Source organism: Gobio gobio, assembly GCF_949357685.1.
Source record: "Gobio gobio genome assembly, chromosome: 17".
In the NCBI taxonomy this organism is placed as follows: Eukaryota; Metazoa; Chordata; class Actinopteri; order Cypriniformes; family Gobionidae; genus Gobio; species Gobio gobio.
Window position 1 is genome coordinate 47545219 of NC_137110.1, and position 27684 is coordinate 47572902.

General features: G+C 42.6%; 3 protein-coding genes across 9 annotated transcripts in view; 1 reads left to right on the forward strand and 2 right to left on the reverse strand.

Annotated features, from left to right (window-relative positions):
• Window positions 1–6385, reverse strand: part of marf1 (meiosis regulator and mRNA stability factor 1) — a 31457-nt gene extending 25072 nt beyond the window's left edge. For 2 of the 3 annotated variants that reach the window (XM_079841754.1, XM_079841752.1), the window contains exons 1-2: window positions 6327–6383; window positions 5888–5962 (exon numbers count right to left, since the gene is read on the reverse strand). The gene's annotated coding sequence lies outside the window, so the exon portion shown is untranslated. Of the gene's footprint in view, window positions 1–5887; window positions 5963–6326 lie in introns of all 3 variants that reach the window. The other variant, XM_079841753.1, reaches the window with a different exon arrangement.
• Window positions 6386–6587: 202 nt separating this feature from the next.
• On the reverse strand, window positions 6588–12239 carry LOC307141031 (uncharacterized protein). Of its 5 annotated transcripts, none has more exons than XM_079840930.1 (4): window positions 12125–12236; window positions 11682–11782; window positions 10050–10184; window positions 6594–8541 (listed from the first exon to the last, which is right to left on the reverse strand). In XM_079840930.1, exons 3-4 carry the CDS (start codon window positions 10117–10119, stop codon window positions 7661–7663), a joined length of 951 nt encoding a protein of 316 aa, XP_079697056.1. In that variant the 5' UTR covers window positions 10120–10184; window positions 11682–11782; window positions 12125–12236; the 3' UTR covers window positions 6594–7660. The 5 variants fall into 5 exon arrangements, with proteins under 5 accessions (XP_079697053.1, XP_079697056.1, XP_079697054.1 ...); XM_079840928.1 differs by having other exon boundaries at window positions 11682–11850; XM_079840929.1 differs by having other exon boundaries at window positions 10050–10216; window positions 11682–11850.
• A 5254-nt stretch (window positions 12240–17493) lies between these two features.
• smarca4b (SWI/SNF related BAF chromatin remodeling complex subunit ATPase 4b) overlaps window positions 17494–27684 on the forward strand; it is a 42133-nt gene continuing 31942 nt past the window's right edge. The window contains exons 1-4 of the mRNA XM_079841795.1: window positions 17494–17631; window positions 19415–19647; window positions 19728–19845; window positions 26848–27261. Coding sequence (XP_079697921.1) covers window positions 19429–19647; window positions 19728–19845; window positions 26848–27261 — 751 coding nt within the window. The 5' untranslated portion in view covers window positions 17494–17631; window positions 19415–19428. The remainder of the gene's footprint in view (window positions 17632–19414; window positions 19648–19727; window positions 19846–26847; window positions 27262–27684) is intronic.

The following is a 27684-nucleotide window of genomic DNA, read 5'->3' on the forward strand; positions in this document are numbered from 1 at the left end:
AACACAAATTAAGATTTTTTTTATGAAATCTGCTACACAACTGACACTTCAAAAACTGAAAACTAATCCATATGAGTGGTTTAGTCCAAAATTTCTGAAGAGACATGATCCCTTTATATGAAAAAAAGATTAGGCTTTAGGCTTTTAATCACATAAACATTCATCAACTCACATTTGTTGTGGTAAACAGAAGCTCAAGCATGTTCGCTTTGACATGTGAGAACCAATGAGGTTCATTCTCGCGTTACGCAGCATGGTTGAGCTTCCGCAAGAACCAATGAGGTTCACTCTCGCGTTTGTAAGATTACAAATGTATACATTGTTATATCTAGGTTCCAATGTAATAGAATATAACTGAAAACAGAAAACATTATATTTTAAAGTAAACTTGAGGACGTCAGGCCGTGTAAGTGTTTGAGACATTAACCCCCGGTTTCACAGACAATGCTTAAGCTAATCCTAGACTAAAATGCATGTTTGAGCTATTTTAACTGAAAGAATCTTGCACTGACAAATCTTAAAATATGTCAGTGGCATTGTTTTGTCTCAAGATGCACACTAGTAATGTTTTTTTCTTGGGCACGTTTATAAAAGTTACTTAAATGTCCTAATTGAACTAAGGCCTAATCCTGGCTTAGTCTAAACCCTGTCTGTGAAACCGGGCCTAAATCTTTTGTCTTTATGCACTTCACGACTATTTACCATGACAAGTTTAGAGCAATACTGCTTGAGTGATTGGATTAGCATCTATGCATTTGAATGACATTGTTATGCTGATTGAATTACGGCTGATGAGACAGGAATGTAGGGTGTGTCCTTTTTACCTATACAACATTTGCATTGTATTGCTTAGAGTGTCTCCTCCCCTGCTGTATAATCTCTCCCCCTTTGGAATGTATATAACCCATCAGGTATGCTGTTTAAATTAGACTGTTTTCGGGCAACCTGCAGCACAGTTCTCGTTAAAGGGTTAGTTCACCCAAAAATGAAAATTCTGTCATTAATTACTTACCCTCATGTCGTTCGACACCCGTCAGACCTCCGTTCATCTTCGGAACAGAAATTAAGATATTTTAGTTGAAATCTGATGGCTCTTAAAGGCCTCCATTGGCTCTATGGCACGGTTCACTCTCAAGACCCTTAAAAGGTACTAAAGACGTCCTTACAAAGTCCATCTCACTACAGTGGTTCTAAAATAACTTTATGAATCGGCGACAAAAGTTTTTGTGCGGAAAAAAACCCTAAATAACGACTTACATAGTGATGACGATTTCAAAACACGGCCTCATGAAGCTTAGAAGCGTTATGAATCACATAAACACAGAGGAAATAAAAAAACGTAACTTCACTCAATGTGAAGTAGAAATTATCGTTGGCGAGGTTGAAAAGAGGAGAAATCTTGTTTTGGAGGGCACAGTGTAGACATTACTAATGCCAAAAAGGCACTTGAATGGGAAAAGGTGGCAGACGCCGTAAATGCTGTAGCCTCACAACCTCGGGCCGTGGCCGAAATAAAAAAGAAATGGTCGGACATCAAAGTCGAGGCAAAAAAGCGTCTAGCGCTCCATCGCCAGTGTGTGTCCTCGTTTGCCAGCAAGTCTTCTTGCTGTCTGAAGATGCGTTCACTCCGAATCCTTCCATTTGCCACATCTTCTAAGAGTGCAAGATCAGCTATTGTGCGTCATTACGCATTGTGATGGGGCATTTTATTTCCATCCATTTAATTGCATCTGACAAGCTATAGATGTCGATTATAATCTACATGGAAATGGGAAATAGTTCAGTGCAAATGTAATGTATTGCAGCTTTCTGAATGGTTGAGACATGTCATACGTTATTTTATCAAAAATAAAACTAAAAGGTATATGCATGAATACCATGATTCCGTAGCTGATGAAGAAATTTTACTATGAAAACAACTTTCCCCAGTGAACAATTAATACATCTATCTATCTATTTATCTATACATCTCCCTAATTATCTATCTATCTGTCTATCTATCTAATTGCATCTATATCTGCTCCGCCAGACGGACACATTGACGAGAATATCAGTTTTATACATGAGCTATTTCGTTCTGTATATCATATTTATGAGGATGAATTGCATAACATGCCAATATTATTGCAGAACATATTTCTCTTTTCTTTTTGCAAATATGTGTTAATTTGCATTTCTGTTGTAATTTTCGTTTGATTTTGTTTGTTTTATACTGCAGATCGATCAAACGGGTGTTCGTGTAGGCTGTTAATTGTAAGACTTGCTTTGTGAAGTCTTCATGTTATTTATGAGAGGCAGTATTGCCATTTCTTTTACACAACGGTCTACAGTTTCACACACTTTCACGTGTTTCTTCCATCTGCCGACGGTGTCGCCATTTCTCATTTCACCCGTTTTTGTGCGTACGCCTGGGTCAGAGCTTGCGTGAAGGACCGCACATTTTCCTGTCAAGTTTGCTTTTTATAAATACCAATTATTGCGTAGAGAGCGGTGTACGCCTTCTTTTGTGCGTACGCAACGTTTATAAATGAGGCCCCAGGTCTCTACTTTAAGAAACAACTGAAGTTCACAACACGCTGCACAGCACGTTTGAGCTTCCGCGAGAACCAATGAGGTTCATTCTCGTGTTACACAGCACGTTTGAGCTTCCGCAAGAACCAATGAGGTTCATTCTCGTGTTACACAGCACGTTTGAGCTTCCGCGAGAACCAATGAGGTTCATTCTCGTGTTACACAGCACGTTTGAGCTTCCGCAAGAACCAATGAGGTTCATTCTCGCGCTACACAGCACGTTTGAGCTTCCGCGAGAACCAATGAGGTTCATTCTCGCGTTACACAGCACGTTTGAGCTTCCGCGAGAACCAATGAGGTTCATTCTCGCGTTACACAGCACGTTTGAGCTTCCGCGAGAACCAATGAGGTTCATTCTCGCGTTACACAGCACGTTTGAGCTTCCGCGAGAACCAATGAGGTTCATTCTCGCGTTACACAGCACGTTTGAGCTTCCGCGAGAACCAATGAGGTTCATTCTCGCGTTACACAGCACGTTTGAGCTTCCGCGAGAACCAATGAGGTTCATTCTCGCGTTACACAGCACTTTTGAGCTTCCGCGAGAACCAATGAGGTTCATTCTCGCGTTACACAGCACGTTTGAGCTTCAGCGAGAACCAATGAGGTTCATTCTCGCGTTACGCAGCACTTTTGAGCTTCCGCGAGAACCAATGAGGTTCATTCTCGCGTTACACAGCACGTTTGAGCTTCCGCGAGAACCAATGAGGTTCATTCTCGTGCTACACAGCACGTTTGAGCTTCCGCGAGAACCAATGAGGTTCATTCTCGCGTTACACAGCACGTTTGAGCTTCCGCGAGAACCAATGAGGTTCATTCTCGTGCTACACAGCACGTTTGAGCTTCCGCAAGAACCAATGAGGTTCATTCTCGCGTTACACAGCACGTTTGAGCTTCCGCAAGAACCAATGAGGTTCATTCTCGCGCTACACAGCACGTTTGAGCTTCCGCGAGAACCAATGAGGTTCATTCTCGCGTTACACAGCACGTTTGAGCTTCCGCAAGAACCAATGAGGTTCATTCTCGTGTTACACAGCACGTTTGAGCTTCCGCGAGAACCAATGAGGTTCATTCTCGCGTTACACAGCACGTTTGAGCTTCCGCGAGAACCAATGAGGTTCATTCTCGCGTTACACAGCACGTTTGAGCTTCCGCAAGAACCAATGAGGTTCATTCTCGCGCTACACAGCACGTTTGAGCTTCCGCAAGAACCAATGAGGTTCATTCTCGCGCTACACAGCACGTTTGAGCTTCCGCAAGAACCAATGAGGTTCATTCTCGCGTTACACAGCACGTTTGAGCTTCCGCGAGAACCAATGAGGTTCATTCTCGCGCTACACAGCACGTTTGAGCTTCCGCGAGAACCAGTGAGGTTCATTCTCGCGTTACACAGCACGTTTGAGCTTCCGCAAGAACCAATGAGGTTCATTCTCGCGTTACACAGCACGTTTGAGCTTCCGCGAGAACCAATGAGGTTCATTCTCGCGCTACACAGCACGTTTGAGCTTCCGCAAGAACCAATGAGGTTCATTCTCGCGCTACACAGCACGTTTGAGCTTCCGCAAGAACCAATGAGGTTCATTCTCACGTTACACAGCACGTTTGAGCTTCCGCAAGAACCAATGAGGTTCATTCTCGCGCTACACAGCACGTTTGAGCTTCCGCGAGAACCAATGAGGTTCATTCTCGCGCTACACAGCACGTTTGAGCTTCCGCGAGAACCAATGAGGTTCATTCTCGCGCTACACAGCACGTTTGAGCTTCCGCGAGAACCAATGAGGTTCATTCTCGCGTTACACAGCACGTTTGAGCTTCCGCGAGAACCAATGAGGTTCATTCTCGCGTTACACAGCACGTTTGAGCTTCCGCAAGAACCAATGAGGTTCATTCTCGTGTTACACAGCACGTTTGAGCTTCCGCGAGAACCAATGAGGTTCATTCTCGCGTTACACAGCACGTTTGAGCTTCCGCAAGAACCAATGAGGTTCATTCTCGCGTTACACAGCACGTTTGAGCTTCCGCGAGAACCAATGAGGTTCATTCTCGCGCTACACAGCACGTTTGAGCTTCCGCAAGAACCAATGAGGTTCATTCTCGCGTTACACAGCACGTTTGAGCTTCCGCAAGAACCAATGAGGTTCATTCTCGCGCTACACAGCACGTTTGAGCTTCCGCGAGAACCAATGAGGTTCATTCTCGCGTTACACAGCACGTTTGAGCTTCCGCGAGAACCAATGAGGTTCATTCTCGTGTTACACAGCACGTTTGAGCTTCCGCAAGAACCAATGAGGTTCATTCTCGCGTTACACAGCACGTTTGAGCTTCCGCAAGAACCAATGAGGTTCATTCTCGCGCTACACAGCACGTTTGAGCTTCCGCGAGAACCAATGAGGTTCATTCTCGCGTTACACAGCACGTTTGAGCTTCCGCAAGAACCAATGAGGTTCATTCTCGTGTTACACAGCACGTTTGAGCTTCCGCGAGAACCAATGAGGTTCATTCTCGTGTTACACAGCACGTTTGAGCTTCCGCAAGAACCAATGAGGTTCATTCTCGCGTTACACAGCACGTTTGAGCTTCCGCGAGAACCAATGAGGTTCATTCTCGCGCTACACAGCACGTTTGAGCTTCCGCAAGAACCAATGAGGTTCATTCTCGTGTTACGCAGCACGTTTGAGCTTCCGCGAGAACCAATGAGGTTCATTCTCGTGTTACACAGCACGTTTGAGCTTCCGCGAGAACCAATGAGGTTCAGTCTCGTGTTACACAGCACGTTTGAGCTTCCGCAAGAACCAATGAGGTTCATTCTCTACGTCTCTAAAGAAAGTGTCAAAGTGGTAGTTGCACATACTGTCAACGGTAGGGTGACCATAATTTGATTACCGAAAACCGGTAATGAGATACTCAAATGATACTTGAAGTTTACTCAAAGATTCCTAATTAATTTCAATACATTTAAAGTATGCCCCCTCTGTATGGATAGAACATTGTTTTATCAGGGCCAGGACAGGACAAGTTCTAGGAAAACAGGACGTTTGGTCACCCTAGTCAACAGAGGAACAGAAAGCTCTCAGATTTAATCAAAAAGATTTTCATTTTTGTTACGAAGAACAAAAATTCATTAAGGTTTGGATCAACATGAGAGTGTATAATTCTAATTAAATGACAATTTTCATTTTGGGTGAACTGGCCATTTAAGGCTCTACACAAGGTGCTTGCAACTCAAGCCGAGGTTACAGGTCACTTTAGTGCTGCATCACAGCTCTGATGAGCGTTTCGAAACATCAACAGCGCGTAGAAACCCTTATAAACATCTCACCTGTGAGTGCAAGTGGTCGGTGAGTTTGCATAAGCGTCACAACAGCTGAACATCCCGCCTGTCTGGCATCACCACCTGCAGAAGAAAACAGCACACCTGACCTCTGATCAATGTTGAACTACAACAACAATCGCTAACTGACTAGAAAACATTAGTAAAAGCCTTTTAAATGAGCGAAAACAAACGCAACCGGCCGCCAATCAGTCAAATTAAAGCTAATGACGGTCACATGAGACTCGGATTCTTACACGCGCCGCTAGTTTTCACGAGTTTCTGTGTTTGTTTTGTTTGCACATCAATCGTGTTTCGCTCCTACCCTGTCAATTACTGTTTCCAGTTTCGTGGAAGCATTACAAGACACATTATATTATTCTTTCTAAATTATCAAACTGACTGTTTAATGCATTTAATGAGAGATTTTCGATTAATTGGAGCTCACCGTCTCGCGCTGACCGCAGTGCCGCCAGCCGTCTCCCTGGTTACCAGACTTCCGACTGCAGTAAAGCCAACGCAGATGTCGTAAAATGAACATCGCTTCCAGAAGAAAGCGGAAGTGATTTGCACTTTTGCAGTGTTTACTTATATGAAATCATTCAAATTAAACATTTCTAAAAAGGCTACGTGCGAATAATTTACTGACATAGATGAAAATATCGGTTCAGCACCATACAAACATTAAACAACCCCTAATCACTCGATTAATCTGAAATTATGAGTTTTTTTAATAAGTAGGTATATGTAAAATGTTACACAAGACCAATAAATGAATCTTCATGTGTGCGGGCGTTAGTACAGGTGAAGTGTTTATTAAGAGACGATGACACACATTATGAAGAAAACATTCATGCACATGAATAAGCAAAACAGTTATAACTATAATTCAACCCTCAACACAGCTCTCATTACTGTAAAAGCCTTTCTGATCGCATTGAAGCCTTCCAAACTGAACACACAGGCTACAAATGGTTAAATACAGACTTATAAAGTAAAAGTTAGCCAATTTGAAACAATAATGTTAATATCTCTTAAAGTAAAAAACTTAAACGCTAAATCTAATGTGATTTATAAGAAGATTGCTATACAATTCACCTGGTGCTCAAATCAAATTAGTCAGACCACATCTATACTTATAGACTTATTTCATGATTATAGATAGACTTATTTCATGATGATAGATGTGACAAAGTGTTATAGTTCACAAACAATAACTGTTGGGTGTAGCACACGTGATAAACAGCAGCTAGTAAAACACTGCCACCATTGAGAGACTGATACAAACCATACGGTCACATCAAAATGAGAGGATTCAGAGGCCTCATCTCATGTCGACGGTTTCTGCACTATGACAATAAAACAGTATTCATGTTTATATTTAAAAAAGAAAAAAAAATAGAGAGGAATTCATAAAATACAGGGAATGCAAGCATACACAATCATAATAATAATAATATCCTCCTGTACAATATACAGTTCTATTGAGTCACTTGACTATATATCTCGCAACAACATACAGACAGTGTGATGAACGACCACATGATCAGCGCCACGCTGAAGGGTGAAATCTGGGTGTGCAGAGGTAGCGGTTCATAACGGCAATGAACAACTGGTGCACGTGTTTATAACAATGCTAGAGTACAGCATATGCGGATTTCTAATGGAGAAATAGTGGAAAAGTCAGTGAGAATCAGTCCTCTACGGTATTACAGGTACAGTAGAGTCATGTGAACGGCCAACTCGGCCTTCACACACACACACCCTCTTCAACGAAGAGGCTCACGCTCGCTCCCCGTTGTGAATCCTCTGATGCCGCTTCAGTTCTCCGGAGCGGAAGAAATTCTTCCCGCACTGCGTGCAGTGGAACGGCCTCTCGCCCGTGTGGATGCTCTGGTGACCCTTCAGGCGCTCCAGCCTGGAGAAGCTCTTGTCGCACTGGTTGCAGTGGTACGGCTTCTCTCCGGTGTGGATCCTCCGGTGCTCCTTCAGGTGTCCCGACTCGGAGAAGCTCTTCCCGCACTGGAAGCACTGGTAGGGCCTCTCGCCTGTGTGGGTTCTGTGATGGCGCTTCAGGTCACCTGATCGGAAGAAGCTCTTCTCGCACAGGGTGCACCGGTGGGGCCGCTCTCCGGTGTGAATGCGCTGGTGGCCCCTCAAGTGTCCGGAGTCCGAGAAGGTCTTCCCGCACTGGAGGCATTTGTACGGCCGCTCGCCGCTGTGGATCCTCAGGTGGCGTTTAAGGTCTCCCGATCTGTAGAAGCGCTTGGCGCACTGCGAACACTGGTACGGCCTCTCGCCCGTGTGCATCCTTTCGTGCTGCTTAAGGTGCCCCGAATCGGAGAAATTCTTGCCGCACTGCAGACAGTGGTAGGGCCGCTCTCCCGTGTGGATCCTCTCGTGCCTCTTCAAGTCCCCGGACGTGGGGAAATTCTTCCCGCACTGGAAGCAGGGGAACGGCCGCTCCCCACTGTGTATTCTCTGATGCCTCTTGATGTCGTTAATTCTGAAGTACTTGCCGCAGTCCTGGCAGTGGTACGGCCGGTCCGCCGAGGGGCGATTGTTCGGCTTGGGTGAATCGGAGGGAGACAGGCTTTTAGAGTTGGTGCTGCCGCCACAACAAGCCGTGAGACACTCTCCGGTCTGCTGCTGCAGATGCTGAGCTGGTCAGGAAAGAACAACACGATTTCACACAATTACCCACAATTCGTTGCAATTTCAGACATGCATGTACATAATACGCAAAAGCATTTTCAATCTCAAAATATTGCATTCGTTCACCATGAAAAACCATCATCAGGTGTTTGTGTGTGGGTGTTTCGCAGCCCTGGCAGTGGAGTGTGTTCTTTATTCAATTAAAGGGATAGTTCACCCAAAAATTAAACACCCTCATGGCATTCCAAACCCGTAAGACTTTCGTTCATCGTTCATAAACATTGACCAGCGAACATAAAAGCTCAAACAGGGCATGTGAGCCACGAGAACAAACCTCATTGGTTCTCATGCTTGAGCTTTCATTTGCCAAAATTGAATGCTGTAAACATTGTCTGCTGATATTGTTTATGTGATGAAAGCGGTGGATTTTGAAATCCACTGGTGCTTATATATATACACACTAATTAAATTAATAATCAAGATTTTTCCTCATACATTATTAAACTGATTTTAATGATTCTTTCCAATTATGATTTCACTTAAACGGATAGTTCACCCGAAAATGAAAATTAGCCCATAATTTACTCACCCTCAAGTCATCCGAGGTGTATATGACATTCTTCTTTCAGACGAATAAAATCTGAGTTATATTACAAAAGTCCTGGCTAATCCAAGCATTAGAATTGGATTCATAGTTGCTCTGTTTCTGAAGTCCATAAAAAAATGCATATGTCCGTCTATTAATGTTCTCCACGTGGCTCTGGGGTGTTAATAAAGGCCTTCTGAAGCAAATCGATGCGTTTGTGTAAGAAAAATATCCATATTTAAAACTTTATCAAGTAAACTTTCGGCCTACGCCTTCCCTGTTCAATTTATGGAAAAATTGTTGAAAGTTCCTCTGCCGATTGGAAGACTAACGCGACCAGGTTCGCTCGTCGTGACGTCACATACGCATCTTGAGTTTCACTTTCAACATTCAACACTTTAAGGAAATCCATTGGCTGGAACTCTACTTGATAAAGTTTTAAATATATTTTTCTTACACAAACGCATCGATTCGCTCCAGAAGGCTTTTATTAACCCCCCCGGAGCCGCGTGGAGCAGTTATTTGACGGACAGATGCATTTTTTATGGACTTCAAAAACAGAGCAACTATGAATCAAAATCTAATGCTTGGATTAGCCTGGACTTTTGTAATATAACTTCGTTTTTTTTCGTCTGAAAGAAGAATGTCATATACACCTAGGATGACTTGAGGGTGAGTAAATTATGGGCTAATTTTAATTTTTGGGTGAACTATCCCTTTAAATCAATAGAACCACTGATTGTTTCTTTATATATGTTTTTTTAAAAGTTCGTATGCAGTAACAGTGCTTATTAATTTATACCCGTTCCTTTTTACTGAAACAAAGAATTAAATAAATATTGCCTGTTCTTCTCTCTGATGAGAAGAACATGTTATCTGTATGTTTTGGAGAACTATGTTGTTTTCAGTTGAAGCTTAACCAACTCTAACCTTGAGGAAGCCGTGTATCTGTGCCAGTTTTCTTTGCTACAGATCGGTATTGAAGGTGGACAACAGGCATCCTGGGGAGATTTGTTGTTCCGGACAAGCTGGCACCTATTCCAGACCTGGAAGGTCACAACGGGCCTAATTCCAGGGTGAAAGCGTCAACAGTTGATCTATGGAGACGTGTATCTGATTAACTGACCGTGTGTGAAAACTTTCTATGACTAACTATTTTCTCTAAGCCAATCAGAATCATTCAACCTGCAGTATTGACGTAGCTAGACCTTGAAAGGAGTATAATTGTGTTGAGAAACTGTATATGTGGGAAGCGCGGCCTACAAACTCAAACTTGTGAGACTTGAAGATGGCTTCTGTTGATGAAACTACATTTTTCTTTAACTGCACTCCTGACTCTTCTTCACAACTGGTCTTGGGTCTTAAACTGTTGTATCCCTAACAGTGAATACAAGACTAAAATAAATCTTTTAAGTCTCTTCAGAAGACATGATTACACTGCTTGGTAAAATATTAAATCTAGTGATGCACCGAAACGAAAATTCTGGGTCGAAACCAAAAATTTAGGATGCTCTTGGATGCTCCGAAACTGGCTTCTTTTAAAAACGACTTTGATGTCCTCATCTGAAACTTTAAAATACTTCCATACCGCTGACACGCTTAATCTTTGATAGGCAGACATGTGATAACAGCTCGACCGTGAGTGAAACCTAAGTGGGTGACATTCATTTTCGGTTTACATTTTCGGCTGTTTTTTTTATTTTGGCCGAAACCGATAATGTCATTTTTGACGGCCGAAATTTCGGTGCACCCCTAATTAAATCCATATGAATCATCTCTTTCTGAACGTTTTGGGGAATAGGCTTTCAATTGAGGGACAGAAATCTCTCAGATTTCATTAAAAATATCTTAATTTGTGTTTTAAAGATGAATGATAGTCTAATGGATTTGTAACGACATGAAAATGAGCAATTGATGACAAATTTTGGGTGAACTAACGCTTTAATAGTAAGTCTAAATAAATGCACCTGGGCTAGGAGCGACGAGATACAAGGAGATTATAACCACATTTTATAGATACATTTAAAGGGCTAGTTCACCTAAACAACATTGACTTAGTTTCACTGAAGAAAGACCACCAGTAAATGTTTACAGAATGATAATGTTTGGGTGAACAACATCTTTACCCATTCACTGCAGCTTATGTATTCTGGCCAATTATGACCTAATAAATAACATCCCCCCCCCCCCATTTTAATTAATAAACAACTGAAATGGTGCGTGTGTTAGTGAATAAAATGCATAATACATCTTTAACTCACACACACACACACACAATCAGGGTTGGTTTCATATCATGAGTGCGACATTCGCAACAAAAACAAGCTTTGAGATTGAAAATGACGCATTACCACAATTACTACGCATTAGTTCACATGTATTTACAATATACAATTTCATTCGCATTTACATATTCAGTATCTTCTAGAAAAGTTCAGAGAAATTACACACACACACACACACCTTTAGCTCTGCTGATATTAACGTGGAAATGACGTGAGCAGGGTCAAGAGAATAACACATTAATATGCGAACGTGAAGTGCGTGTGTAACGACACTCACCGAAATGAAAGAAATCTTCCACACTCTCGTCTTCCTCTTTGACTTTGACTCCCACCGGCCGCCCGTAGTGCTCAAACGGGCCTGAGGGCAGACATTTAGCGCTAGAGGAGAGAGACTGGGGCAGTTTAGTGTTTGTCGACAGAGCCTGGGGCAGTTTGTTCCCGAAGTCCTAAAACAGAGTGAATAACATCACACACACCGCGAGCCGCATCAACCGGGACTGACAAGAGGACAATAAGCCACACAATAAACATGTCTGAAGGCAAATCAATACGAATATACTCCGAGATCGAGACACGTTCTTCACATCAGATTAAATTCATTCTGCAAACGCAGCGGCGCGTGAGAGCGCTCGACACAAACAACACATCGAACAGCCTTTAGACCGTCTTTATTTCCCGTTAATCGAGCAGGATGTACTATTAGAACAACTGAACACTCACCAGATCCATCCTACTCGTCCATTTGTGTAAATTATCAACGAAATTCATCGGTGAGCAGAAACACTAGCAGAAATTCGATATTCACCGGAACTCGCTCCTGCATCTGATTATCATGAACGGTCAAACCGCAGCGCCTCCTAGAGGAGCGGAGGACAATCACTCGCGCACAGACACGCATACAACATACGCCGATCAGGCATAACATTATGACCTAATATTGTTTTGGTCCCCCTTTGGTTGCCAAAACAGCCCTGACCCGTCGAGGCATGGACTATACTAGACCCCTGAAGGTGTGGTATTTGGCACCAAGATGTTAGCAGCAGATCCTTTAAGTCCTGTAGGTTGCGAGGTGGGGCCTCCATGGATCGGACTTGTTTGTTCAGCACATCCCACAGATGCCATTTTGGAGGCCAAGTCAACACCTCAAATTCGTTGTTGTGCTCATCAAACCCTTCCTGAACCACTTTTGCTTTGTGGGCGGCACATTATCTGCTGAAAGAGCCACAGCCACCAGGGAATACCGTTTCGATTATAAGGGTGTACATGGTCTGCAACAATGCTTAGGTAGGTGGTATGTGTCAAAGTAACATCCACATGGAGGGCACATGATCCACACAATCAAGCCCCGCCCTACATTTGTCTTTCGAGAAGCCTTTCACTCCGATATAGGCCTACGTCACCAGGGGCATCAGTAAGCCCATTTTAGGAGGGCTTTAGACCCCCCCCCCCCCCCCCCCCAGATTTCCACATAGCACCACTAAAAAGTTGCAATTAACTCTGCAATATGTTGGTCAATGACAAATAAGAAAAATAATACTTTTTTTAAGATAAAAAAAAAAATTAAGAAAAAGAGTTTTAAAATGCATTTTTATGTCCAAAAAATGTATGGTGTTGATTCATATTGGTTTTACAGCTTTTAAGACAGCATTAATTCATTATTAAAAAAGATTTATGATTTTGCCTCCCAGAAAATGTCAGGTGGTGCGACCATATATTAATTTAAAATAATATACATATACAATATACATATGAATCATTGTAAAATGCATATCACATGGTAAAATTCCCTTTCCCTTTTCTATGTATTGCCCTTTTAGTCCAATTCATATAAACAAACACTATGTGTTCAGAACACAATTTTCCATAAGGAGTGTTTATGTTTGTTTGGTTTTATTTATTTATTATTATTTGTATACATTATATAATGGTTTACATTTATATTTCTTACTTCATTTGCAATTGCAGTAGGAATTGATACTTTTAAATGTAAATTTGCTGGTTGCACCACCTGACATTTTAGGTCTTTGAAACACCACTACTCAAAAAGTCAATTGAATTTCAAAAAAATTAAAAGAGTATCTTATAAGATAAATATTGTAGATCAATTTGATATGTGACATGTATTGTTTTGTTTGTTTTTTAGGAAAATAAATTCGGACACAAAAAAATATATGTCATGTTGACCCATGTACACTGTGGGTGGTGTATCACGGTTCGTACAGTGGGTGGTGTATCACGGTTCGTACAGTGGGTGGTGTATCACGGTTCGTACAGTGGGTGGTGTATCGCGGTTCGTACAGTGGGTGGTGTATCGCGGTTCGTACAGTGGGTGGTGTATCACGGTTCGTACAGTGGGTGGTGTATCGCGGTTCGTACAGTGGGTGGTGTATCACGGTTCGTACAGTGGGTGGTGTATCGCGGTTCGTACAGTGGGTGGTGTATCACGGTTCGTACAGTGGGTGGTGTATCGTGGCTCGTACAGTGGGTGGTGTATCGCGGTTCGTACAGTGGGTGGTGTATCGCAGTTCGTACAGTGGGTGGTGTATCGCGGTTCGTACAGTGGGTGGTGTATCACGGTTCGTACAGTGGGTGGTGTATCGCGGTTCGTACAGTGGGTGGTGTATCACGGTTCGTACAGTGGGTGGTGTATCGCGGCTCGTACAGTGGGTGGTATATCGCAGTTTGTACAGTGGGTGGTGTATCGCAGTTTTTACAGTGGGTGGTGTATCGCAGTTTGTACAGTGGGTGGTGTATCGCAGTTTGTACGGTGGGTGGTGTATCGCGGCTCGTACAGTGGGTGGTATATCGCAGTTTGTACGGTGGGTGGTGTATCGCTGTTCGTACAGTGGGTGGTATATCGCGGTTCGTACAGTGGGTGGTGTATCGCAGTTTGTACAGTGGGTGGTGTATCGCTGTTCGTACAGTGGGTGGTATATCGCGGTTCGTACAGTGGGTGGTGTATCGCAGTTTGTACAGTGGGTGGTGTATCACAGTTTGTACGGTGGGTGGTGTATCGCGGCTCGTACAGTGGGTGGTATATCGCAGTTTGTACAGTGGGTGGTGTATCGCAGTTTTTACAGTGGGTGGTGTATCGCTGTTCGTACAGTGGGTGGTATATCGCGGTTCGTACAGTGGGTGGTGTATCGCAGTTTGTACAGTGGGTGGTGTATCGCGGTTCGTACAGTGGGTGGTGTATCGCAGTTTGTACAGTGGGTGGTGTATTTGGTTCGTACAGTGGGTGGTATATCGCAGTTTGTACAGTGGGTGGTGTATAGCGGTTCGTACAGTGGGTGGTGTATCGCAGTTTGTACAGTGGGTGGTGTATCGCGGTTCGTACAGTGTGTGGTGTATCGCAGTTCGTACAGTGGGTGGTGTATCGCGGTTCGTACAGTGGGTGGTGTATCGAGGTTCGTACAGTGGGTGGTGTATCGAGGTTCGTACAGTGGGTGGTGTATCGCGGTTCGTACAGTGGGTGGTGTATCGCGGTTCGTACAGTGGGTGGTGTATCGTACAGTGGGTGGTGTATCGCGGTTCGTACAGTGGGTGGTGTATCGCGGTTCGTACAGTGGGTGGTGTATCGCGGTTCGTACAGTGGGTGGTGTATCGCAGTTCGTACAGTGGGTGGTGCATCGCAGTTCGTACAGTGGGTGGTGTATCGTGGTTCATACAGTGGGTGGTGTAACGCGGTTCGTACAGTGGGTGGTGTATCGCATTTCGAACCTTGGGTGGTGTATCGCGATTCGAACCTTGGGTGGTGTATCGCGGTTCGTACAGTAGGTGGTGCATCGCAGTTCGTACAGTGGGTGGTGCATCGCGGTTCGAACCTTGGGTGGTGTATCGCGGTTCGTACAGTAGGTGGTGCATCGCAGTTCGTACAGTGGGTGGTGCATCGCGGTTCGAACCTTGGGTGGTGTATCGCGGTTCGTACAGTAGGTGGTGCATCGCAGTTCGTACAGTGGGTGGTGCATCGCGGTTCGAACCTTGGGTGATGTATCGCGGTTCGTACAGTAGGTGGTGCATCGCAGTTCGTACAGTGGGTGGTGCATCGCAGTTCGTACAGTGGGTGGTGTATCGTGGTTCGTACAGTGGGTGGTGTATCGCTGTTCGTACAGTGGGTGGTGTATCGCTGTTTGTACAGTGGGTGGTGTATCTCTGTTCGTACAGTGGGTGATGTATCGCGGTTCGTACAGTGGGTGGTGTATCGCAGTTTGTACAGTGGGTGGTGTATCGCGGTTCGAACCTTGGGTGGTGTATCGCTGTTCGTACAGTGGGTGGTGTATCGCGGTTCGAACCTTGGGTGGTGTATCGCTGTTCGTACAGTGGGTGGTGTATCGCGGCTCGTACAGTGGGTGGTGTATCGTGGTTCGTACAGTGGGTGGTGTATCGCAGTTCGTACAGTGGGTGGTGTATCGTGGTTCGTACAGTGGATGGTGTATCGCGGTTCGTACAGTGGGTGGTGTATCGCGTTTCGAACCTTGGGTGGTGTATCGCGATTCGAACCTTGGGTGGTGTATCGCGGTTCGTACAGTAGGTGGTGCATCGCAGTTCGTACAGTGGGTGGTGCATCGCGGTTCGAACCTTGGGTGGTGTATCGCCGTTCGTACAGTAGGTGGTGCATCGCAGTTCGTACAGTGGGTGGTGTATCGCGGTTCGAACCTTGGGTGGTGTATCGCAGTTCGTACAGTGACTACTGAACTAGGGAAGGCTTCGGCTGTGAGTTAATGAGTGATCCTCTGCTGCCATCTGCCTGTTATAGTGACAATTTCATGTCATTTTCATGTTAAATGAGTTTGTTTTCCACCAGGTAACAGAAATTCTCCACTAAACCATGACACATTTTGTCATGTTATCTGCATGAATGAAAATTATAAATGTAAATATTCTTTAAAGTTAATTTTACTCCAAAAATGTAGTTAAAAAATATTTAAAACATTGCAGCATAGTATTTAAAACATTACATGTATGTTGAAAAAAATATATACAAAAATATTTTACACACGTATTGTCAATCTAGACAATTACAGTAATACAAAGTTTGTCTTATTCTTATATCCTTAATGAATATTAGCTGGTTATTTAAAATGATTAGAAATTAATTCAATATTCTGGGACTGACTTGATAGTGTAGAAAGTTACTGTATTGTTCATGCCTACCCTATACAATAGTTTACACCGGTCAGGCATAACTTTATGACACCGGTGAAGTGAATAGCACTGATCATCTCTTCATCAGCTGTTAGTGGGTGGGATATATTAGGCAGCAAGTGAACATTTTGTCCTCAAAGTTGATGTGTTAGAAGCAGGAAAATTGGGCAAGCGTAAGGATTTGAGCGAGTTTGACAAGGGCCAAATTATGACTGATTATTAGGTATTATTTTATGTTATTATTGATTATTTTGTTGTTGCTTTATTTAGTTCTATTATATTATCTCTACACATGCTTTACTCAGATGTTCAGTTGTTATAAATCATTTTCTATGTTGTTTTAATGCTTTGGTAATACAAAATGTATTTTTTTGCAATGCCAATAAAGCTTCCTGAATTGAATGTTACATATGCAATACAATACTATTAGTTAGGCTATCTATAGGTTTTTGACATTTATTTTGTTGGTGGACATATAAAGGCATCTTCTTGAGGAAAAAAAAACGAGAACAAGGTTCAGTGAAGTTCTATATAGAGCCCTTTTTTTCTCTAAACATTTCATTCAACACTCAATTTTAAAGAAGCTTTATGCCAAAAAAAAGTTCTATATGAGGACAAATGTCTTAATGATTGCATAATACTTTTTTTAATTTCTTCTAGTGATATGTTTACGAGCGGTTTAATTCATAAAATGTAATTAGAGTTAAAAACAAAAGTATTTAATTACTAAATCCATATTGTGATCCCATGTGTGTGAAGCAGAACCCTTTCTTTTAGTGTGGTCAGAATTTGTAAAGAATGCAAAACGCAAATAAGGAAAACAGACAAAATATAACTTATAAATGATATAAAAATATAAATTTTACACATATAATCTCTCTCCTATCATCTCTCTCCTCTCTCTCTCTCTCTCTCTGTCTCTCTCCTCGAGCGTTTGATGCTCCGTGTCCGCAGCGGCGCTCCGTACATGAACATCAACCGAATGAACGGAACGGAGGTCGGGCGGCGCTGCTCGGTTAATTAAACACACCGTGGGCTCCGTCATCTGCTCGAGCGCGTCCGCCTCATTTATTGTACCAAGGGTAAGTCTAATTAAATAGGCAAGGAATTATCCTCGTACTAATCTCAGTAGTGTAAACGCGACCACATCAGCCTGTCTGGCCACTTGACGTCATTATTTCTTTCGCAGTGTTTCAAAATGACTCAGTATTTCATGAGAGTTTGATCGGCGGATGTGCAGATGTTCGGCGGAGGATCATCCAGCAGCACGAGCTGGACGACATTTTATTTCCATGTCAGATGCTCATGCTTGGCTTATTTTCCTATAACGAGCCGCTGTTTGATGTTTGCAGATGCAGGGATGAGTTCATCCTGCAGAATCACCTGGCCATGTCTGATCATCTGACACTAATAAAGCCTCATCATTATTAGTGTCATCAGAGAAGACCTGTCCTGGACATTACAGTGCATTTAGAAAATTGAGGTTTCCAGGCCCGGGAAAGTCATGAGGAATTTCCATAATATATATATTTTTTCCTAGTGTAAAATAAATCTCAACTTCATTGGATGTAAATAATTCTTTGTGTGGACAATCTGTTTAAAATGATATGGAAATGCATTGGTCAAAAGTGCAGAAACTGGTATTATAGTGTGGTTTTGGTAACACTTTATTTTACATTGACACATGTTAAATGTAGTAACTATAATAATAACACAGTAAATTATGCATAATTACATGCAACAAACCCTAATCATATAGTAACACCCTAACCCACATTGCAACACGTACACCTTAAAATAAAGTGTAACTGTGGTTTTTCTTAGCGATGCACGATATATCGCCCATTATATCGTTATCAGCCGATATATCTTTTAACGTTATCATTATCACCCCGATAAGAACATTTTGCCGATATATTAAAGCCGATTAATAATGTATTCCTTCAGCTGAGACGATTCCGATGCGCACTGTTCGCCATGATGGTTTTAAATTGCTTGAAATATGAAATCCCTTCAAAAAGGAAAATACAGTGCAACATGTTCAACGCAAGTCTGTCAATGGCTACATAAAATTATAATAAGAACATTATAATTGTATGTTTTGGACATGGATTTTAATGGTGTGACCTTTTTTTTGTAATTAGGCCCTCAAAAATTATATAAAAATGGATTTAGATTTATCGGCCAATATATCAGTTATTGGCTTTCAAATAAGAATTATCGGTATTGGCCAAAATTTTTGTACTGGTGCATCCCTAATTTTTCTTGCCAGTATGACTTTACTATCACTTAAATTTAGAAAGTGTTCAGATCATGTTATGAAGCATTGTTGAGCTATATTACAAAAAAAAAGTCTCTTAAAGGGATAATTCACCCAAAAATAAAAATCGTCATTTCTTACTCACCCTCAAGTTGTTCCAAACCTGTATGAGTTTCTTTCTTCTGTTGAACACAAAGGATGATATTTTAAAGAATGTTGGTAACCAGACAGTTGAAAGGACCCATTGACTTCCATAGTATTTTTATATATATATTTTTTCCCCCCTACTATTGAAGTCAATTGGTGCGGTCAACATTCTTCAAAATATCTTCTTTTGTGTTCAACAGTAGAAAGAAACTCATACAGGTTTGGAACAACTTGAGGGTGAGTAAGAAATTTAAAAAAAAATCATTTTTAGGTGAACTGTTCCTTTAAGAACAAGAAAAGTCATGTAAATAAATTGTGCTTGAATGAGTATATTTTATTTGAGCATTTAGAAATCATCACAGTTAGCTCTAGATCTTAGAAAAACACAAAGCATACAAGTAAACTGACAGAGCAGCTGTCATGTAAAATATGATGTTTTTTCCTTATGCCAAATGCAGGGTGAGTCTGAGGCATGTCCACCCCAGAGCCCCCGTTAGGAGGGACGCCCTGTCCGGGGCCTTCGCCCGGTCCGGGCCCGTCTCCAGGGGCCGTTCTGGGTTCAGGACTGTCCCCTGGATCCTCACACAGCCTCATGGGCCCCAGTCCTGGACCAGCCACTTCCACAGGACACTCCTTTCCTCAGCAAACATCTGCGGGATACAGTCAGGAGAGTTTGCACCAGATGCACAAGGTGAAAATCTCAATAAATCGAAATGGTTTTTTTTTAATGGTAAACAGGTCAGAGGGTTAATGTTTCTGTTTGTCCTAAAGCCTGTGGAGGAGAGCCTTTCGGAAGATGCTCGCTTCAGTCAGATGAAGGTCGTTCCGATGAGGGCCGGTCACAGCGGGATGACGCGTCCAGGGAGCCCGATGGACCAGCACTCTCAAGGTTCCCGTATCGCATTCATGAACCGCAGACGAAGGGCAGTTTGACTAGTAGAGTCTGATTGACACCAATGAGTAATGTTTTCACCTCCCTTCTATGAAACTGAAACCATAAAAAACTTGAAATATAATAAACGTAAAATAAAATATAAAAAACTTACATTTATTTCTCATTTTAATTTAGTTAAACTAAACTTTTTATCGATTTAGTTATGTACTAAAATAACTCTAACTTAAAATATAAAAACTATATACACATTTGATGGGGGCATTTGTGGCCTAATGGTTAGAGAGTCGGACTTGTAACCCGAAAGTTGCGGGTTCGAGTCTCAGGTCCGGCAGGAATTGATGGTGGGGGGAGTGAATAACCAGCGCTCTCCTCCACCCTCAATACCACGATTGAGGTGAGACCCTTGAGCAAGGCACCGAACCCCCAACTGCTACCCGGGCACCCGCAGCAATATGGCTGCCCACTGCTCCGGGTGTGTGTTCACAGTGTGTGTTCATTACTGTGTGTGTGCACTTGGATGGGTTAAATGCACCATACTTGGCCACACGTCACTTCACTAATAAAAATAGCAAAAAAGCACACAATTATGACAACTTTAACTAAAATAAAAATAATAATGGAAAATATAAAAATAAAACTGATTAAAATATTAAAGGGGTCATTACATTTTTATTATTTATTATGATAAATCAATATATGCTGGGTCAGCGCATGCTGAGGCGCACTGTATGCAGAAGTCGCCAACTTTCTGCAGAGTCAATAGCTACAGACCTACAAACTTCGTGTGGCCTTCAGATTAGCTCAAGAACAGTGTGTAGAGCTTCATGGAATGGGTTTCCATGACCGAGCAGCTCATCCAAGCCTTACATCACCAAGTGCAATGCAAAGCATTGGATGCAGTGGGGTAAAGCACGCCGCCACTGGACTCTAGAGCAGTGGTTCCCAACCACGTTCCTGGAGGACCCCCAACAGTGCACATTTTGCATGTCTCCTCAATCAAACACACCTGATTCAGGTTATCAGCTCATTAGTAGCTACTCCAAGACCTGATGTGGGTGTGTCAGACAAAGGACACATCCAAAATGTGCACTGTTGGGGGTCCTCCAGGAACGTGGTTGGGAACCACTGCTCTAGAGCAGTGAGACGTGTTCTCTGGAGTGACCAATCACACTTCTCTGTCTGGCAATCCAATGGACGAGTCTGGGTTTGGCGGGTCCCAGGAGATCGGGACTTACTAGGGCTGTCAAAATGTCTGAAAAGCTAAATTCAAAATTCTTTCATAAATATTAGCAAAATTCGAATTATATTCGAATTCTAAAGGCAATATTTAAATGTTAGATGGAAAATGCACTGTATTGTCTCCTATGGCCACAAGAGGGCGCAAGCGAGCGCAACAAGCTAATTTAAACCAAATCAAGCATCGCATATTTTATTGAAATGAAATGACATTCACTTTTTACAGTGCATTAACTTTTTTTAAACAATTGTTATTAAATAAAATATAATTTCATTAATGAGCATGTAAGGAAAGTTAGGTAACAAAAGTGTATAAAACTGCAAGTGCATCAGTAACCTGAGAAGACACGCTTCAACAGAACGTAATGTGGACACAAAATAGCAAACGGACATTCAGAAACAATCCATTTCCACTCACTAAACATCTACATATTGTTGGTGAAAAACACCAAACAGTCAACTTGACCTGCAGCGAGTGCTGAGCGTTTTTTGTTGAGGTATGATCAAGTATGCCAGCTGCGCAATATATGGATACATATGACGTTATACCGCATGATTTTTGCCACCAACTGAGAGGATTTTCGTCAGCGGGTAGCGAATCTTCTCTTTCATTTATATCCATCTCATGCTCCAAAGCCCTGATTGCCTTCTTCTGCACTGCTCTGTGTCTGACTGAATACGCCGTTGAACAGATTGCCCATTTTTAACGCCTTTTTACAGCCGCACTGCTGTACTGGATAAACAAACCGCGTCAGTTACGTCATCATCATGTCTCGCGTGCCTCTACCAAAAATTCGAATGCAGTTTTTGCATTCGAATGTGCTTTTTTTTGGTAAATTCGATGAATATTCGAAATTAAAAAAAAAAATTGACAGCCCTAGTACTTACTTGACTGCAAGTGTAAAGTTTGGTGGAGGGGGGATTGTAGTGTGGGGGTTGTTCTTCAGGGGTTGGGCTTGGTCCCTTAGTTCCAGTGAAAGGAACTCTTAATGCTTCAGCATACGAAGACATTTTGGACAATTTCATGCTCCTAACTTTGTGGGAACAGTTTGGGGATTGTGCACAAAGCGTTGGCCCATAAAGACATGGATGAGCGAGTTTGGTGTGGAGGAACTTGACTGGCCTGACCTCAACCCGATAGAACACCTTTGGGATGAATCAGAGCGGAGACTGAGAGCCAGGCCTTCTCGTCCAACATCAGTGCCTGACTTCACAAATGCACTCCTAGAAGAATTGTCAGAAATTCCCATAAACACACTCCTAAACCTTGTGGAAAGCATTCCCAGAAAAGTTGAAGCTGTTAGAGCTGCAAAGGGTGGGCCAACTCCATATTAAACCCTAAGGATTAAGAATAGGATGTCATTAAAGTTCATGTGCATGTAAAGGCAGGCATCCGAAAAACTTTTGGCAATATAGTGTATGTGGAAAAAAATGTTTTCTGTCTGAAATGATCCGTTTTTAAGGCGCGGCTCATTGAAGGCTTGTCAGAAAAGGGCCACTGTTATGATTGGCTAACGTCACTGCATAGGAAACAATATCAACAGTTCGCTATTGAAAACATCATCCATACATATAAAACCTGCTTTTTTCATTTACCGACAAAGCATTATGAAATAATTTACTTACAGTTGGTGATGCAGCTGCTGTCAGATCCAATACAGTCGGCTGCTTCATCTGCCAACAAAAGTTTATTTGCAAACTCTGTTACACTGTGCCTCGTTTACAAACAAAACAATCTGCTGTCAAATGCTCAGAACAAACATATAATAATGCATAGACATATAAACAGGCATATAATAATAATGTTATCTGAGCCAAGAAGAGGAGCCAGAAAAGGAAACTTCCTGTTTGACTCGTCCCTGCTCTACCTACAACCCTGTGCTTAATCCCGCCTCACCGTAATACCTCGACTATCATCCCTCAGGAGAGAGTCAAGCCTGGGTGGAACCAATTACTGCGACTGCATCTTGAAAAGCGTGCAATTAACCCCCTCGGGAGTCAAGCGGACTAGCGGTTTCGAAGATATCAGGTAACGGTTTTTAAGCACTAAATTACCGCACTGCACAAACCATACACCGAAACCTGGCAAGTCTGGTATCGTTGGACTCGGCAAGGATTCAGGAGACTAAAAAAGTTAGTCCCACGAAAATAAGTCAACCCCACCCAAAGTTAAAAGCGTTTGGAAAAAAAAAATATCCACTAGGTGGCGCTGTTTCGAAACTTCTCAGGCTACTTTAGGGCATCGTGCTGATGACCCATACCGAGTTTCGTAACAATCTGTTCATGTGTTCATAAAAAACAGCATTTTAGCACAATTCAAAATGGCCGACAGTCAAAATGGCCGATATGGTAAAATTGGATATCAGACTCGGCATGCCGTCCTGAATATAACGAGACCACTTTTATGATATTTGGACAAATGGTTAAGAAGTTATAAGCAAAAATAGCCATTTTTTGTATCTCCGGACCAGTAGGTGGCGCTGCGCCGAAACGCTACATGTTACCTCAGGTAATGCTTGCGATGACTTGTACCAAGTTTGGTTTGAATACAATAAAGTGTTGCGGAGATATTGCCTTAAGTGTGTTTTTGCTAGCGTTACATAACATTTGTTTGTGTGTTAATCAAAAACATTTTGACGAATCAACTTGAATTCCATGTTTTTTTGTCATCACTGTCTGGAGAGGATCTGGTAAAATTTTCATGCAAATCGGACCAACGGCCTAGGAGGAGTTCGAAAAAGTTGGGTTTCGGTTAATTAAAAATGGCGGGAACATTTTCATGACGGTAATGACATCATAGGGTGCAATCGAATCAGCTTGAGCCAAAGAATCAGAGGAAAAAATGTTGTTTCTAGCCCTTAGGGTTCAAAAGTCATTAGCAAAAATATGAGTCAAACTTTGGACAGGTGGTGGCGCTAGAGGGATTGAGTTAGAGACTCCAAAATGGGTGTGTTTACTATTGGTAATGACCTCTATCAGTGTACCAAATTTCATAATTTTCCCGCAAATGGTTCTATGGGCTGCCATAGACTTCCATGGCGGAATAATAATAAGAAATCTAACGGTTTCAAGAGGGGCTCCGCACCTTCGGTGCTTGGCCCCTAATAATAGAGCCTTATTGTAAAGTGTGTGACTGAACAACAAAGAATCAGAACATGTTCAAACAATATCAATCTAGGGCATGTAATTTAGTCCAGGTTAAAATATTAAATGTTCAAGTTTGAAAATGAATAGCCTTAAGTTTTTAATTATTAAGTATTTGGTTATGTGATGAGCACCGTAGCGAATACAGAAATCTGAATGACTGTACAGAGGAAACTGCATTTCTGCTGTTCCGTCAGCGCCCTCTGCTGTCAGAGTGTGAATGTGCATTTTCATTCAGCGCGTCTCCTTCACTCGTCCCGCCATGCGCTGCTCATGCATGTCGGCTTTGTTTACATCAATGCGCGTTCCTCTTTGTTCATTTTAAACGGTTGATGGGTAAAGTATTCTTAAAATGCATTCTAAAAATCGGAATAATTCGTAATAAATAATTATTCACGGTATTTTGAAGTGCCCACGATAACAATATCGTGCATGTTCATCGTGCATTGTGATATATCGTATTACCGTAGACCGGCACATGTCTAATCATACCAAGCGCATCTAGCTTCTTTGAAGAGTCGACAGCTTCCACCCAAATGCATGTCCCACATCCCTCGAGAATAGGGACGGCGCAAACTGAGCTTTTCATAGAGAAATTCTCACAATGCATGCATTTAGTTCCCTCGAGATCTAAACGTGCATGCTCAAACAACTCAAACAGTCTTCTGAAGACAAGATATATACAGGTGCTGGTCATATAATTAGAATATCATCAAAAAGTTGATTTGTTTCACTAATTCCATTCAAAAAGTGAAACTTGTATATTATATTCATTCATTACACACAGACTGATATATTTCAAACATTTATTTATTTTAATTTTGATGATTATAACAGACAACTAAGGAAAATCCCAAATTCAGTATCTCAGAAAATAAAGAAAAGATTTTTAGAAATCTTGGCCTGTTGGCCAACTGAAAAGTATGAACATGAAAAGTATGAGCATGTACAGCACTCAATACTTAGTTGGGGCTCCTTTTGCCTGATTTACTGCTGCAATGCAGCGTGGCATTAATCGATTAGTCTGTGGCACTGCTCAGGTGTTATGAGAGCCCAGGTTGCTCTGATAGTGGCCTTCAGCTCTTCTGCATTGTTTGGTCTGGCATATCGCATCTTCCTCTTCACAATACCCCATAGATTTTCAATGGGGTTAAGGTCAGGCGAGTTTGCTGGCCAATTAAGAACAGGGATACCACGGTCCTTAAACCAGGTACTGGTTGCTTTGGCACTGTGTGCAGGTGCCAAGTCCTGTTGGAAAATGAAATCTGCATCTCCATAAAGTTGGTCAGCAGCAGGAAGCATGAAGTGCTCTAAAACTTCCAGGTATACGGCTGCGTTGACCTTGGACCTCAGAAAACACAGCGGACCAACACCAGCAGATGACATGGCACCCCAAACCATCACTGACTGTGGAAACTTTACACTGGACCTCAAGCAACTAGATTGTGTGCCTCTCCTCTCTTCCTCCAGACTCTGGGGCCCTGATTTCCAAAGGAAATGCAAAATGTACTTTCATCAGAGAACATAACTTTGGACCACTTTTTTTCCTTTTTGTCTTAAGCCTAGGCGAGACGCATCTGACGCTGTTTGTTGAATGCGACAGCTGAAACCCATGTCTTGCATGCGTCTGTGAGTAGTGGTTCTTGAAGCACTGACTCCAGCTCCAGTCCACTCTTTGTGAATCTCCCCAACATTTTTGAATGGGTTTTGTTTCACAATCCTCTCCAGGGTGTCGTTATCCCTATTGCTTGTACACTTGTTTTCTACCACATCTTTTCCTTCCCTTCGCCTCTCTATTAATGTGCTTGGACACAGAGCTCTGTGAACAGCCAGCCTCTTTTGCAATGACCTTTTGTGTCTTGCCCTCCTTGTGCAAGGTGTCAATTGTCGTCTTTTGGACAACTGTCAAGTCAGCAGTCTTCCCCATGACTGTGTAGCCTACAGAAATAGACTGAGAGACCATTTAAAGGACCATTTTGAGTTAATTAGCTGATTAGAGTGTGGCACCAGGTGTCTTCAATATTGAACCTTTTCACAATATTCTAATTTTCTGAGATACTGAATTTGGGATTTTCCTTAGTTGTCTGTTATAATCATCAAAATTAAAATAAATAAATGTTTGAAATATATCAGCCTGTGTGTAATGAATGAATATAATATACAAGTTTCACTTTTTGAATGGAATTAGAGAAATAAATCAACTTTTTGATGATATTCTAATTATATGACCAGCACCTGTATATAGTGCCCTCTAGGGGACGCAGCTCAAGTTCCCTTTCAAAGCGAGCTTGAATTCTTTTGATTTGTATGATGATACCGCTGCTTTATAGCTGATTCAGCTTTGATGAATTTCGCAACATCGACACAGTTATTGAACTGCACTTAATCAACACTGAACAGCTAAATAATGACACTGTTGTGTTTTTGAGCTGCTTTTACAGCCGAATTGAATTCTGTTTGCACCATTGATCACTATTTCCTGTTTATTACTCTGAAGTTGCTTTGAAACAATCTGTATTGTATAAAGCACTTTAGAAATAAAGGTGACATGACTTCACAAACAGGACAGTGTTTTGCTGTTTGATTGACTTGTGTCCATTCTGTCTCCTCCCGCAGGATACCCGTCACCGCTGGGTGCTTCAGAGCATGTGTCCAGTCCCGTGTCTGCCAGCGGGCCTCCGTCCGGTCCTCTCCTGTCCAACTCCGGCTCTAGTTCGGCCTCGTTGGAGGGCGTGGATGGCCAATCGCTGCCACAGCAGAACCGCCCGGGAAGCCAAAGCACCGCCTCTGTCTCGGGCAGCAGCGCCTCAGGCTCCTCCGCCACCCCAACACCTTTCAACCAGAGCCAGCTGCACCAGCTGCGCGCTCAGATCATGGCCTATAAGATGCTGGCGCGCGGGCAGCCTCTACCAGACCACCTGCAGATGGCAGTGCAGGGCAAGCGGCCCATGCCAGGCATGCCGCAGGGACCGTCCTTGACCAATTTGCCAGTGGGTGGTGGAGGAAGCGCCGGCTTCAGCCGAGGACATGGTGAGCAGAGATTTGACATGATTAAACTACCACACATGTATCGGACGGCACAAGTTATTTGGGTTGTTCTGCTCTGTCACTGATGATTGGATTCATTATTTGGCCAGATTTACTAACAGCTTGTGCCAGCGCAAAACCTTAGGGTTAGTTCACCTAAAAATGCCAATCCTAAGTGTTTATGTCTTTCTTCTTTCAGCCAAACACAATCAGAGTTATGTTAAAAAATATCCTGGCTCTTCCCAGCTTTATAGTGGGAGTGAATGGTAATTTGGATTTTGAAGCCACAAAAAGTGCATCCATCCATCATAAAAGTGATCCATAGGGCTCCAGGGGGTTAATAAAGGCCTTCTGAAGCAAAGCAATGCGTTTTTGCTATAATCACTGACTTCCGGAAATGGCCGTACGCGAGTTCCTGCAGAAGAG

Coding starts and splice junctions, on each gene's coding strand:
- LOC307141031 (XM_079840927.1), bottom strand. CDS start 12,172: ATGAATTTCGTTGATAATTTACACAAATGGACGAGTAGGATGGATCTG. Junction 11,851..12,124: donor GGACGAGTAGGATGGATCTG/GTGAGTGTTCAG, acceptor ACTCTGTTTTAG/GACTTCGGGAACAAACTGCC. Junction 8,542..11,681: donor GGAAGATTTCTTTCATTTCG/GTGAGTGTCGTT, acceptor TTTCCTGACCAG/CTCAGCATCTGCAGCAGCAG.